Source organism: Vicia villosa, linkage group LG2 (assembly GCF_029867415.1).
Source record: "Vicia villosa cultivar HV-30 ecotype Madison, WI linkage group LG2, Vvil1.0, whole genome shotgun sequence".
NCBI classification, from domain to species: Eukaryota; Viridiplantae; Streptophyta; class Magnoliopsida; order Fabales; family Fabaceae; genus Vicia; species Vicia villosa.
Genome location: NC_081181.1, coordinates 119,501,271 through 119,517,524, shown reverse-complemented (window position 1 = coordinate 119,517,524; position 16,254 = coordinate 119,501,271). Strand labels below are relative to the sequence as shown.

At 37.7% G+C, this 16,254-nt stretch overlaps 1 protein-coding gene across 3 annotated transcripts in view; it reads right to left on the bottom strand.

Moving 5' to 3' along the window:
- Window positions 1–10,555: 10,555 nt before the first annotated feature.
- LOC131651900 (uncharacterized) overlaps window positions 10,556–16,254 on the bottom strand; it is a 72,006-nt gene continuing 66,307 nt past the window's right edge. For all 3 annotated transcript variants that reach the window (XM_058921621.1, XM_058921622.1, XM_058921623.1), the window contains one exon: window positions 10,556–16,224. In XM_058921621.1, coding sequence (XP_058777604.1) covers window positions 11,210–13,129 — 1,920 coding nt within the window. In that variant the 5' untranslated portion in view covers window positions 13,130–16,224 and the 3' untranslated portion in view covers window positions 10,556–11,209. The remainder of the gene's footprint in view (window positions 16,225–16,254) is intronic.

Here is a 16,254-nt window from a genome sequence, read left to right as displayed (position 1 = left end):
GCTAAAAGAACTCTTTTACAATTTTAAGTGTCATACCCCAAAATTTTCTCATCATATTTATTCATATTTCAGTCCATCTGACTTTCAAATGCTCGAAGATACACAAGAAGGAAGCGTGCAATCTCTCTCCTAAAACAACAACCCTCTAAACTAGGGTTTTGTATTTCTCAAAGTAAAATCAAGTTCTAAGACCTAAAATGGATCCCATGGCCTCTCATATGCTTCAAAGGGTCCTCATGCCAAGCTTCAAGCTCTGATTCATAAGATTGCTCAGTCTACAGTTCAAATGGTCAACAATCGACTAGTTTGACCTAAAAGTCAACTATGGACAAAGTACAGTCAAATTTCCTGATTTTTGGTCAACATCCTCATTTTGAAGTATCATTCATCATTTGATCAAGGATTAACCATGATTTATCAAGGAAATCTCCAAAATCACCAAATGTCCAAGTTACTAATTTAGGGTTTTGAACTAAAAGTCAACCCAACTTTGACTGATCATATCTCTCTCATACTTTATCAGAAATTCCTCAACCAAATCTCATTATCAAGTAAATTCAATTCTCTACAACTTTTATGTTGGACCCCATGTCAAGAAATGCTTCCGCCTAAGAGATACAAGTCAAAACATTAGAGATCCTTCTAGAAGCTCGCAAAAAGCTGTTTTTTGTCAGGAGCTATATCATCAAGATAAAACCTCCAAATGCAAAATATGTTCCAAAGTGGATTGTAGAGGACATCTTAGGCTTTCCAAAAGGTCCTAGAACACCTTCATATGATAAATATTGAGGGAGTTATGGTTTTTCTAAATTTGGACAATTTTGGAGAAATGCACAAAAGTCAACTTGAACAAAATTATTTATTTTGACTTATGGGCCTAAGTTTGAGTTTCTACACATGATCATGAGTCCAATAACATAAAATTATTCTCATACTTTTTTTCTATTTATTTGATTTATTGGGATTTTATTCAATTAATACTCAAATAAATTAAGTAAAAATTGCAAAATAAATAAAATAAATTGCATGGCTTTTGTTTAGATCATATAAGGGCCCAAGGATCACCCTTGAAGGTCCATAATTTCGTTGGAATATGGTCATGAGGAGTTTCTTCAAAATTAGAAAGATTTGATGTAATTTTCAAAACAAATCTCCATCTCACCAATTATCAAGTACCCAAGCCCACAGATTAGACCTAATAGACTCCTATATATTCATAACAACATCACAAGGAAAAGGGGACGAATTCCAGCCTCCAAGAACACGCTCAAAAATATCAAAAAACCTCACAAACTAGGGCACGATCAAAGTAAAAATTACAGCCGTCCACTGTCAGTATTGAGCATTCATTCGTCTTCAGGAGGTTCCCAGGAGCAAAACCATGCCATTCTTGAAGCTTCACGCACAGCCAAACGTCCCACCCAAACATCATCGGTTTGCTTTATATTTTGAGTTTTGAATCTTTAATGCATACAACATGAACGACTCATATACAAATATTTACAATCAGGGTGATGTTTAGGTTCAATTCGCACCATTGTTTGTGAGTTTTGATGCAGGGGCAAGCATTCACCATGGCTAGGGCATGAAAATCTCCCTCTTCGTTTTGAGGGTTGCAGCCGGTTTTAAACCAAACAAAGCGAACCATTAGGATCGCCAAGGTCTCTTCCATGGTTATGGATTGCATTTACTTTTGTTTCACATGATTTTTGCAGGTTTTGAAACATGGAACGATTCGCTACGGAATTTAATCGCAGAAACCGTAGCCAGTTGGTAGGGAATTCGTAGCTAATTCCCAGGTGGATGAACAATGAAGAAGACGAAGCTGACTGGGCAGAGGAAAACATCACGATTGGCCAGTCCGATTCCTCTCTCTCTCTCTCAGCCACGCGTGGGACATTGGGATTCGTCAGTAAATAATTCTTCCCTCTCTCTCCAATTTGATTTGCCCACTCAACCAAATGGGGTCCACGCGTATTCCTTTCTTTGACTTATGTCATCATTGCAATGTTTTATATTAATTTTTTTAAGGTAATTAACTAACAAGAAAGATTCCCAGTGCAGGTGGTTAAACAGAGAAGACTAGTCACTGACAAGTTCTGGGTTCGAACCCAGGCGTGCTATTTATTTTTCTTTGAATTTTCTTTGTTGCAGATTCAGTGCAATGCCCGTATGTGAGACCATGAGGCACCCTCAAGCACCAGCCTTCAGATCTCCTCAATGCTAGATCCAACGCCCCAGGACGCGAAGGCACATCATGGACACTCACCAACCAACCACACTGGATCAAAGCTGACTTTTTTTTCTAATTTTTTTAATTTCAATTACATGAATACTTTTATTTTAATTTTCATATTTTTCTTTTCTATTATAATTATTTATATTTTTTACTTATCTTAATAAGTTTTTTTTATATAGTAAAAATATAATCATCGCTTTTTAATCGGGAACTCGATTTTTTCCACAATTTTATTAATAATTGTTTTTTAGATACTAAAAATTATTATTTTTGTATATACTTTTAATCAATTAATTAATTAGGTAGAAAACCAATAATTAATTTTTTAGGTTTGTTAACCTCGATTCATTTATAAACCCTAGTATCCTTAGGTATTTTTAGGTAGGTGTTGTCCATTAATTAATGTATCGTGTTTTCTCATAAAACCTTCATTCCCTAAAAATCAGGGTTTACCCTAAATGTTTTCAGGACCTTTGCCTTTTTTCAGAACCTCTTTGATTTCTTATCAATGCCTTTTATTTGCCACAAAAAGTTTTCTACCTTTCTCTTCTTCATTTTTCAGGGTTAGCCAAGATCCTTCAGCCACGCGCCATACCAGATCGAAAAAGCTAAGTTTCTAATTTCTTTCGTTTAAATATCATTTTGGTTTATTCTGCCTTTGGAATTAAAATGGGGTTTGTTTCAATCGTCAATGAATCTCTCCTACACTCACCCTTTATTTATTTTCCTTTTAATTTTCAGAGTTCGAGGAAGATCAAGGCATTCAAGATATTTAAATTAATTATTTATCCCTCTTATTTTTTGCTTTTGTTTCCCTTTCCCCGCAGGTGTTTATTGTAATAGCGTAGGACTTTATATTTTTTCTGCCTTTAATTTTTGCAATTTTAATTTACGTGGATAGTAACCCTAGGGAGTGCAAACCATGAATTGAACATAGAATCACTAACTTTACAAGATAAATGTAATCGAAGTTAACCACGTGATTGTGCACCCACACACCTTTAGGGTAATCCCTCTGGTTGCCTTTGTTGCCTTATTACTGTTGCCTCTAAATATACTAAATAGTCAAGTCCCTCGGATATAGGGATACCTTAGCTTGCCGCCTTCGATTCAAAATCACTATGTCCCTCCGATAAAAGATCATAGTCCCTTCGAGTTGCCTATGATAAATATGATCTCGTCCCTCGATAAAATGGTGATAGTCCCTTCGAATGCTAAGGTTTCCTTACTGTTGCCTAAATGACTATTATATCCTTCCCTTGGACTACCTGCCCTCTTTATGGTAGGGACAGTCTTATGGCGAACGATTATTCCTGATGACCCTTAAACATCCAATTGAAAGACTTCCTGCCCTCTCATGGTATGGATAGACCCTTTCGCCCGAAAGACTAAAAGAACAATTTTTCTAACTTAGGGTAGTTGCTATTAATTGCTTGCTCTAAATTCAAAAATCTTTCCACCCTTCTTCAAAATCAAATTCAGAAAGACTATGATTATTTACAAGCTAAAGTTCTTCTTCAAAATCTTTTCTTATTCACACACGACACTTCAAACATTTCAAACAATTTAAAAGTGAGCTAAGCAATTAAGAGCCCATGGATAACCATGGATACAAAGGGTGACTTAAACCTTCCCTTTGTATAACCTACCCCCCGAACTCAAAGTCTTTTCGAAAGGGTTTTTTTCTGTTCTTTTAGTCTTTCTATAAATTGGATAAAATAAAAGTCGGTGGCGACTCTTGCTTACCGCGACATTTCAAAACAAAGTCAGTTCATCGTATTACAGAACTGGCGACTCTGCTGGGGATCTTTCGAATTAAAAGAGGGGTTACCTTAAAGTTTAGGATTCACTTAATTGTTTTCAATTGTTTGCTTTATATTTGTGGGCCTATTTTGGGTTTACTTGTGTGAAAGAACCTAACCCGGATCTGAGATACCTTAGGTAAGTGGCATGAGATCAAGGAGACTGCACAGCGTATACTGATGTGGTTGATATGATGTCCATAGTTAGTGTGACACATTGGTTTGTCCTGGCGTTCCTTGGGATCCGACCTGAGGAAACACTTGGCTGCTATGTGGTGTCATTAAGCACTAATTTGCCCTTAGAACCCTAGTTGAACTTGACTGTAGCCTATTAGAAAGTAGCGAGATGGATGGCTTTGGTTCCGACTGAAGTTGGTTGATACTTGAAGCTACACTCGTATGGACTGGACTTTCAGGACCTTCTCGGTTGGTGATTCGATTGCCGAACTGAGATAAGCGCCTTCGAGAAAGGTCAATGATATGAGCTCCCTAGAACCCGATCTTTATATAGGACAGGTTGAGCCAACTTAACTTCAGTGGGGAGGGTACTTACCAAACTTCATGCAAGCCTTTAAACCTAAGGACACTTGTGTGACTTGTCTGTGCTTGCTACTAACCCTTTGGTTTTCTTGCAGGTTTTTCTTGTGGGACTCACTCGTCCTTACTATCTTACGCTTTACCTATTGTATTACATTCTCATAACATCATGACATCATAACATTGCATGTTTACTAACCCTTTCAAGGATCTTAGGGATTTAGGGTGCACAATTTCAGGTGCTCTTATCAAGAACGGAATTCCTATCTAGGGGAAAGAGGATTTACTTTCCTCTGGCCATTTGTCTTCCAAATCAAAGGCACCGTACCTATCAAGGGGCAAGAGGATTTATTTTCCTCTGACCGTATGCCTTCTAGTTCAGAGACACGATACCTATCAAGGGGCAAGAGGATTTATTTTCCTCTATCCATGTACCTTCAAATTCAAAGGTATCTCGAATCAGAGGCTATGACCCACTGGATATGGTGAGCTTGATTCCCATAGAAGAACATCCAAGAATCAGATTTCTTCAAACGAAGATGCGACCAAATCATTTTCTAATGTTGCTGACTAAATTTCTTAAAGATCCTTGAAAACATTGCATCTGCATTCATAACATTGCATAACAGGTTTCTTACAATAGGTCTCTCATCCTTCCTCGCTGTTTATTTCAGCATCATGGATCTCGAGCAATCAGTCAAAAATCTTCAGGCTCAGAACAACCAGTTCCAAGAGATGATCATTAACTTGGCCAAGGGGCAAGAAGAATTGAAGGCACTTCTAATCGAGAAGAAGAATCAATATAAGCATCAAAGTGGTAAAGATAATCGGAAATCTAAACCTAAGCGATCATTTACTCCATTGCACATGCCGCTGTCTCAAGTTTTGCAACAACTGCTCAATCAGAACTTGATAACTCTATTGCCTCCATATTCAGTTCCTACCAATCCTTCTCCCAGGTGAAGGATAGAAAAACACTTAGAAAGGGGGGGTTTGAATAAGTGTAGCTTTAAAAACTTGACAGATAAAAATAAATTGCACAGTTATTTTTATCCTGGTTCGTTGTTAACTAAACTACTCCAGTCCACCCCCGCAGAGATGATTTACCTCAACTGAGGATTTAATCCACTAATCGCACGGATTACAATGGTTTTCCACTTAGTCCGCAACTAAGTCTTCCAGAGTCTTCTGATCACACACTGATCACTCCAGGAACAACTGCTTAGATACCCTCTAAGACTTTTTCTAGAGTCTACTGATCAACACGATCACTCTAGTTACAACTTGCTTAGTTCACTCCTAAGACTTCCTAGAGTATTCTGATCAACACGATCACTCTAGTTCCTTACAACTTAATGTAATCAATTCAAGAGTTTACAAATGCTTCTTAAAAGCGATAATCACAACTATGATATTTCTCTTAATCGTTTAAGCTTAATCTCACTAATATATTACAAAAGCAATGTAGTGAGCTTTGATGAAGATGAAGATTCTGAGTTTAGATTTGAACAGCGTTTCAGCAAGTTTGATATAAGTTGTTTTGGTGCAGAATCGTTAACCTTGCTTCTCATCAGAACTTCATATTTATAGGCGTTGAGAAGATGACCGTTGAATGCATTTAATGCTTTGCGTGTTCCGTACAGCATCGCATTTAATGTTATACGCTTTTGTCAACTACCTCGAGCCTTGTTCACGCTGTGTCTACTGACGTAGCCTTTAATAGCTTTTAACGTTCCTTTTGTCAGTCAGCGTAGCTTGCCACTTGTACTTTCTTCTGATCTGATGTTTGTGAATACAACGTTTGAATATCATCAGAGTCAAACAGCTTGGTGCATAGCATCTTCTGATCTTCTGACCTTGAAGTGCTTCTGAGCGTGATACCATCTTCTGAGCTTTAATGCTTCTGATCTCATGTTCTTCTGATGCTTCCATAGACCCATGTTCTGATTCTGCTCGACCATCTTCTGATGTCTTGCCAGACCATGTTCTGATGTTGCATGCTGAACCCTTGAGACAAAGCTTCTGAGCGCTGAATTATGCGTACTCTTTATATATTTCCTAAAAGGGAAATTGCATTGGATTAGAGTACCATATTATCTTAAGCAAAATTCATATTATTGTTATCATCAAAACTAAGATAATTGATCAGAACAAATCTTGTTCTAACAATCTCCCCCTTTTTGATGATGACAAAAACATATATAAATGATATGAATTTGCGATCAGAAAGAATAGTAGGCAAAAGACAAATTACACAGCTATAGCATAAGCATATGAATATGTCTCCCCCTGAGATTAACAATCTCCCCCTGAGATAAATAATCTCCCCCTGAAATAAATACTCGAAGAACTTTAATAAAAGACTTCCCTGATTATTTCGGTAGAGACGATCATATAAGCTTCTTGTCTTCAGAGAATTCATAGCTTCTGACTTCTGCTTCCATAGGACAGCTTCAGAACTAGAATTTCCTTAGATCCTTAGAACACTCACAGCTTCTGATTCCTGCTTCCATCTAGGACAGCTTCAGAACTTGAATTTCTTTTGATCTTCTGAACATTCACAGCTTCTGATTTCTGCTTCCATTCAGGACAGCTTCAGAACTTGAATTTCTTTGATCTTCTGAACATTCACAGCTTCTGATTTCTGCTTCCATTTAGGACATCTTCAGAACTTGAGTTTTCTGGATCTTTAGAACGTTCGCAGCTTCTGATTTCTGCTTCCCTCGGATAGCTTCAGAGCTTTGAATTTCTACCAACATCACTTCATGCTAGATTTGTATCAGAACATTGTTGAATGTACCAGAGCATCATCTGAGCATCTCTACATCCTGAAATGTTACAGAACAAAAACTAAACGACAAAAGTCAGCATGAACGAGTTAGAACATAAAATGTATGTTTGAACACATTATATGAATCAGAGCCATGTAGGCTAAAATAATGTATCAGAGCAAATAATGTATCAGAGCCATAACATTATATGTATCAGAGCAAATAGAATTTTGTCAAAATGAATAGACAAATATAGATCAAATTCTATTATCAGTGCTTCTGATTCATTCTTCTTTCTTGCTTCTGATTTCTGAAGCTTGACAGCACTCGGCTTGCTTCAGTTTCCATGGTTTTGCTTCTTGTGTTTGCTTTTTGCTTTGAAGATTCTCTTCACTTCTTTATACCTGCAAAACACTTAAACCATGTAGAACTTGCAGTTCTTGTTAGTGAATGTGTGGGAGCTTTACCCAGCAACTGATAGATTTAATCAAATCATTTATCATTTATCTTCTCCCCCTTTTTGTCATAACATCAAAAAGAATATTTCAAAAGATTCAGATGCATAAAACGACAAATAAAATGAAACACACGGAGAAAGAAGTTGATTTCATTGAAGTTTCAAACAGCAGGTACAGAAGTACATGAAGAAAGAAAAGATCAGATGCACAAAGACAGATGCAACGAGAAGAAAGAAACAACACAGACTCAATCTAAGATTGCCCTAGTCTTGACAAGATCTTGGTCAGCATCTCTTGAACCATATTGTTGTGTCCTTCTTGCCTCACCATGAAAGCACTATACTGATCATTGAGTGAGCTTTGCTCATCCTGTCTCTTCTGAATTTCTTCTAGAGTCCTTGCAAGACGAGAAGATTCACCAGAAGAAGCTTCACCGCTTTCAACCACAGGAATGGCATGTTGATCTGCAGCTTCCATAGATAGATCATTTGCAGGGATTTCCTCAACAGGAACAGTTTTGGCAACATGATCTTCAGCATCTGCTTCTTGCATAGAAGCATCTCCATATTCTGCAGCAGGAATTTCCGAGTCTCCATTCTCAAGTGCCTGAAGAATGGCAGCTAGATTCCTTGGAGCAGAAGGACCTTCAACTACTGGTGGGTCAACAACTTCTGGAATGACCAAGTTTGGATCTTTCTCAGACGGGTTTTCCCTCAGATAGTCAAAGAGAGTCTTGAAGTCTCCTAGCAGAACAGGATAGTCAGGAATAAAGATAACCATATCCCTGCATGGATTTGCTTCCATTTCAGCAGCCAGTCTTAATACTTCCAATTCATCCACAAAGGGCTTCTCCTCAGCAGCAACACAATTTCTGAGAGGATGGTAGTATATACCATTATCTCCCTCCAGAAGGTAACCAGGGTAACCAGGGGCAGCAGCCACTAGTCTTTTCTGTACTGCTATTGCTTCTACTTGAAAATCCTTGCGAAATCTTCTCCAGAGATTTCTTGTAGAAACATCATCCAGACCATTTAGGAATGCATCCTTCAGAAGGTCTAGACTGCTAATCACCTCAAGTCTGAAAAGTTCCAGGTAGGTATAGGGTTCAGGTTCAGGCGGATTGAAGGTGAATTTGTAGTCAGGATAGAGAAGACAGTAAGGTTCGGAATTTTCGATAGGTAAGGGATGAGATATAGAAGTTGGAGGTACGGTGGATGAGGAAGAGGGGGTATCTGAGAGAATGATTGATGAGGATGGAATATCAGGAATGATGGATTGAGACGAGGATGGAGTGTTTATAAAGGGAATTGGTGAGAGAGATTTATCAGAAGGAGTTGGGGGAAGAATACTTAAAGGTGTGGGGTTTAGAATGGGAGAGGAGAAGGATGATGGAGAAGGATTTGGTAGGGTGAAGTTTACTTTTGGTTCAGATGGAGGTGATTGGAAAGATGGTTTAGGGACAGAAGGAGGTGAAGTAAAGACCTTTCTGGAGATTTGTACAGAAGAAGAAGAAGATCTGGTTCTGCGAAAGGAATCTCTGATCCTTTTATCTCTTCGTTCTTTAGAGTCCACCTTGTCAGGATCATAGGTGACCCTCAACTTCTTGGCTCTCTCAGCCTCATCTTCTTGTGCCTTTCTTTTTAGCCTTGCCTGACGTTCCTTTTTATCCTTCTTCAGAATATCATCTTTGGATGGAAGTACTCTGCCACGGATCCAAGCAGGATCAACGTCTGATTGCTTCCTCACACAATCTTCCAAGTAAAACTTGACAACTTGATCAAGTTCTTTATGATACAAATATATGAATCCTTCAACAGCAATTCTTCTTGACAGAATGTCAGGAAAGCTTGTGCACATAACAGGTACATTCTTAATGACTTCCAGTCCGAACAGATCAACACCATTGAAGATGGGACCTTGAGTTACTCCAAGAAAATGCGAGGCATTACGATTTCTGATGGAGTCCACCACTTTGCTTTCAATCAGAATGTCTGAAATCATCCTTCCGAAAGGAATGGTTGTTCTTGGAATATGAGGGTACTTCGCCCTTTCATCTTCTCTTGACTCAAAGATAGAGGTTTTCAGATTCTCAAATAGAATATGAGAGATGTTGATCTCTATCTTTTTGCCAATGCAGAAAAGAGTATACTTGTGAGTCGGACTGATGTAGGAGGAGCAGCGCATCTTTTTTCTATGGTGAAGAGAACCCAGAATAATCTCAGCCCATACTTTATAAAAAGGCTTTAAGTTGCCCGTAAAATGAGAATCAGTTCCAACAACCGTAGAGATTTGTTTTTCAACTAAAGTCCAGTCAACTGTATGGGGTTGAAACTCAGACCAACCTTCTTCATCATCAAGATTGTACAGCTTTCTGATGAGTTTCTCAGTGATAGTCACTTCATGCCCTAGCACGAATGAAATGATGGCAGTTGGGGTAACTGTTGCATGTACCCAAAACTCCTTTACAAGTTCAGGATAAATTGGACCAACCAATCTATCAAGATATTTAGACCATCCTTGCTCAAAGATTCTTGCATCACACTGAAAGCCATTTGCTTTAAGGTTGTTGACGTCCACAGCCGATTCACATAGAACTTCCAGTTCTTTCGTGGGTATTAAGCATGTTTTCAATGAAGCATCATTTTTGCTTAAACGGTTCTGTGTGGAAGTGATTCTATCTTTAGAGATTGATGAACGAGAAGATGGATTCATTATGATAATGCTTTGAGATCAAATCAAGAACTAGGGTTTGAAGAGAGATGCAACGAAGTGAATGCACAAAAGAGAGAGAAAGAGAGAAAAAGAGGGAATGAAGATGAAACGGGTTATTTAAAAGATTTAAAAAGAAATCATTATGCATTTAATGAGAAATGACATTAGGAGAGAGAACACAGTAAATGAAATGATTTAATACAGTTACCTAGGTCGGCGTCTTTTCAACTGCACGCTTTGTACAAACCGTACAGACACGTGTTCATCATCAAATAATAGATGACAGCTGTAAATATCAGAGAGATTTTACGCCTTCAGATTTAGATCACTGCTTCTGATCTGATAAACTTTCTCTTCTGGAAACACTTCTTCTGAAGTGAGCTGATATAAATCTGAATGATCTTCTGATTCATTACTTCTGATGTACACAGCTTCTGGAGATTCACTTCTTTGTTCTGCAGCTTTTGATACGACAAAATTGTATTTGCAGAAAATCTTAAGCCGCTTTGTTTCATCAGAAACAAGTTTATCATCAAACTAGATATTTATTGATTCGTCCACAGTCAAGGTTTCAAAGATGTCTATTCTGTAGCATTTTACATCATTGCTATAGACACAAACAAAATAGATGGTTCCAAGACTAACAACTTTCTTTTCTGATCTCCTACAAGCATAATTTCTTCAACAGATTTAAGAACCAGAACTTGGAAGACAATCTTTCTTCCCTTCAAGTGTTGAGACCAACTTGAGTCCAGGAGACATGTCATGTTGACTTTTATCTTCTTTGTCACCAAGAGAATCTGCAAAAGAAATAGTCTTTTTCTTTGGTACCCACATTTTCTTGGGTCCTTTCTTGTTAGTTCTCCTCAAGTTCTGATTGAACCTAGGTTTAACATTGTACGCAGAAGAAGGAACAACATGATAATTTTTAATGTGAGTTCCATGATATTTCCTAGGTTGTGTCACATGCTTTTTGGTGTGTGTTAAGTGAAAACTTTGAGCATGTGAAGCGTGCCTAATATCATGGGAGTGGCCATACTTGAACTGATCATACAATGGCTTGTATGTGATTTTCATTTCATCAACAGGTTCAAGTTTGTATGGGGTTTCACCCTCAAAACCAATGCCTACTCTTTTGTTTCCAGACACAGCATATATCATAGAAGCTAGCTGACTTCTGCCAATACTTCTAGATAAGAACTTCCTGAAACTTAAATCATATTCTTTCAGAATATGGTTTAGACTAGGAGTGGATTTTTCTGAATCAGAAGGGGATCCAATATTATTGGATAATTTTAAAAGTTTTTCTTTTAATTCAGAATTTTCCAACTCAAGCTTCTTTGTTTCAAATTCAAATTGCTTTTTCAGCTTTTTGTATTTGAGACTAATCTGAGACTTGAGTTCCAGTAGTTCAGTTAGACCGGAAACTAACTCATCTCTAGTAAGTTCAGAAAATACCTCTTCAGAATCTGATTCTGATGTAGATTCTGATCCTTCATCTTCTGTCTCCATCAGCGCACAGTTAGCCTGCTCGTCTTCAGAATCATCTTCTGACTCATCCCAGGTTGCCATAAGACTTTTCTTCTTATGAAACTTCTTCTTGGAATTTTCCTTCTGAAGATTTGGACATTCATTCTTGTAGTGTCCAGGCTCATTGCATTCATAGCACATGACCTTCTTCTTGTCAAATCTTCTGTCATCAGAAGATTCTCCACGTTCAAATTCCTTTGAGCTTCTGAAGCCTCTGAACTTCCTTTGCTTGGTCTTCCAGAGTTGATTTAGCCTTCTGGAGATTAAGGACAGTTCATCTTCTTCTTCAGATTCTGATTCTTCAGGATCTTCTTCTCTAGCCTGAAAAGCGTTAGTGCATTTCTTGATATTGGATTTTAATGCAATAGACTTACCTTTCTTTTGAGGCTCATTTGCGTCCAGCTCTATTTCATGACTTCTCAAGGCACTGATAAGCTCTTCCAGAGAAACTTCATTCAGATTCTTCGCAATCTTGAATGCAGTCACCATAGGACCCCATCTTCTGGGTAAGCTTCTGATGATCTTCTTTACATGATCAGCCTTGGTGTATCCCTTGTCAAGAACTCTCAATCCAGCAGTAAGAGTTTGAAATCTTGAAAACATCTTTTCAATGTCTTCATCATCCTCCATCTTGAAGGCTTCATACTTCTGGATTAAAGCTAGAGCTTTAGTCTCCTTGACTTGAGCATTTCCTTCACGAGTCATTTTCAAGGACTCATATATGTCATAGGCCGTTTCCCTGTTAGATATCTTCTCATACTCAGCATGAGAGATAGCATTCAGCAAAACAGTTCTGCATTTATGATGATTCCTGAAAAGCTTTTTCTGATCATCATCCATTTCTTGCCTCGTCAGCTTTACGCCTCTGGCATTTACAGGATGTTTGTAACCATCCATCAGAAGATCCCATAGATCACCATCTAGACCCAGAAAGTAACTTTCCAGTTTATCTTTCCAGTATTCAAAGTTTTCACCATCAAATACCGGTGGTCTAGTATAACCATTGTTACCGTTGTATTGCTCAGCAGAGCCAGATGTAGATGCAGGTGTAGGTGTAGTCCTTTCACTTTCATCAACCATCTTTTACAGAAGCGTTTTTCTCTTCCTGAATCTTTTCTAAACACGGTTAAGTGCTTGCACCTTAGAACCGGCGCTCTGATACCAATTGAAGGATAGAAAAACACTTAGAAAGGGGGGGTTTGAATAAGTGTAGCTTTAAAAACTTGACAGATAAAAATAAATTGCACAGTTATTTTTATCCTGGTTCGTTGTTAACTAAACTACTCCAGTCCACCCCCGCAGAGATGATTTACCTCAACTGAGGATTTAATCCACTAATCGCACGGATTACAATGGTTTTCCACTTAGTCCGCAACTAAGTCTTCCAGAGTCTTCTGATCACACACTGATCACTCCAGGAACAACTGCTTAGATACCCTCTAAGACTTTTTCTAGAGTCTACTGATCAACACGATCACTCTAGTTACAACTTGCTTAGTTCACTCCTAAGACTTCCTAGAGTATTCTGATCAACACGATCACTCTAGTTCCTTACAACTTAATGTAATCAATTCAAGAGTTTACAAATGCTTCTTAAAAGCGATAATCACAACTGTGATATTTCTCTTAATCGTTTAAGCTTAATCTCACTAATATATTACAAAAGCAATGTAGTGAGCTTTGATGAAGATGAAGATTCTGAGTTTAGATTTGAACAGCGTTTCAGCAAGTTTGATATAAGTTGTTTTGGTGCAGAATCGTTAACCTTGCTTCTCATCAGAACTTCATATTTATAGGCGTTGAGAAGATGACCGTTGAATGCATTTAATGCTTTGCGTGTTCCGTACAGCATCGCATTTAATGTTATACGCTTTTGTCAACTACCTCGAGCCTTGTTCACGCTGTGTCTACTGACGTAGCCTTTAATAGCTTTTAACGTTCCTTTTGTCAGTCAGCGTAGCTTGCCACTTGTACTTTCTTCTGATCTGATGTTTGTGAATACAACGTTTGAATATCATCAGAGTCAAACAGCTTGGTGCATAGCATCTTCTGATCTTCTGACCTTGAAGTGCTTCTGAGCGTGATACCATCTTCTGAGCTTTAATGCTTCTGATCTCATGTTCTTCTGATGCTTCCATAGACCCATGTTCTGATTCTGCTTCGACCATCTTCTGATGTCTTGCCAGACCATGTTCTGATGTTGCATGCTGAACCCTTGAGACAAAGCTTCTGAGCGCTGAATTATGCGTACTCTTTATATATTTCCTGAAAGGGAAATTGCATTGGATTAGAGTACCATATTATCTTAAGCAAAATTCATATTATTGTTATCATCAAAACTAAGATAATTGATCAGAACAAATCTTGTTCTAACACCAGGTGCAAGTATAATGCAAGATTTGCTTATCATTCGAATAGCCCTGGTCATGATACTGAAGATTGTGGACCATTGAAGCATAGGATTCAAGACTTAATTGACGACAAGATCATTGACTTCAACTCACCTGAGAAGCCTCATATGGATAATGCTATGTTCAACCAGAAAGGTCGCAATAAATGCAACCTATCTGTTGAAGCAGTTCCACAACAACGAAGCAAGCCAGGTGCACCTATGTGTCAGTTCATAAAGATAAATATGTCGTTGGCTCAGATGCTGCAACATCTGCTGAAGTCAAACTTGATTACTATAAAGGATCCTCCCGTGAAGCCCAACACTTCCGCTCCTAGCTATAAGCCCAATGCGAGGTGCGCATATCATTCCAATAGCCCTGGACATGATACGAATGATTGTTGGTCATTGAAGAACAAGATCCAAGATATGATCGATGCTGGGGAAATCGAATTCAACCCTCCCAAGACACCTGTAGTGATCACTGCTCCCATGCCTAATCACGACAAGACATATTAACGTCTAGAAGGATGAACTTTTTAATCATTAGACTTATTCTCATGCGCAATTTCTATTTTGTTTGTTGAAACATTTGACTCATGATAAACATTATATGTTTTAATAATCATCAATAATGCATTGCATATGTTTGTCTTGATTAATTTATTTCGCTATCACTCATTTTAAATTGCGTCTTTACTTTGCATATGTTTTGTGATACTCGACTCCCTCTAAAGTTGTATGCCTTTTGAGGGAGGATGACGAAAACGATACCGCAACCTCATACAGTGATGCTTTTGAACAGACTATGCTGACGATGTACAGGCATTGTTTCAATTCCTAAATAGTGGAGATATAAGGATGTTAATCCCTCGTAAAACCCTTTGAGCCTAAGGAGTCGAAGTTTCTTTCTTGTGCAATTTAAAACCCTTAATCATAACCTGGGGCAGGGTAGTTACTCAGTTAACCCAATTATGCTAGCTATTGTTTACACCAAATAATGATGGATTCCCGAAACCAAGAAGTCATGCAGTCAGTATCTACTGTCATACCCCAAAATTTGCCCTCATATAATTACAAATGTCATTTTATTTCGAATAATTGACATAACACAATTGGTAAGAATTTGAGTGCAAAAAGGTACAATAGCGCGGGGTCCCGTGTTCGAATCCCACTTCTGACATTTTTCCATCTTTTATTTTGCTACTAACTTTATTTTTATTTATCACAAAATTGTTTTTTTATTATTATATTTTTAACCAATCTTCAAAATATCAATTTTTATTTAAATCTTGATTTCATGCTTTTTTAGTCAAAAAATCCAAAATACAAAAATATTTGAATTGATTTTATTTCATTTTATTTTAGGCAAGTTTCTATGGAAATTGATCAAAATAGTTATAATTTAGAGATCTAATCAAATTTGATCTTAAATTTCAACTATTATTGGTTAATTATCATCAAGTTGTGATTTAGTCTTTTTTAGTCTAACCTAATTTTTTTTCATTATAAATAAGGGACTCTAACTTGTAAACAAAGGACCCTTATTTTCTCAAAGACTTATTCTGTCCCGAGGCCGACTCCACACATGACCAATTTTCCAGAGTCATAAAACTTCAAGTATCCCTATAATCTAACAGCATTAATTCAATTGGTATAAATCTTTTTATTTATTTTTTTTGCAGAAAAGGAAAAAAGATCTCACTCGCCCGAAGCCGTGACTTTGCCGACAATCATTAATTTCTTCGACTGATGAACCACCACCGTCATCACAATCGCACATAACCTGCAACAAATCGAAACACACCATCAATGC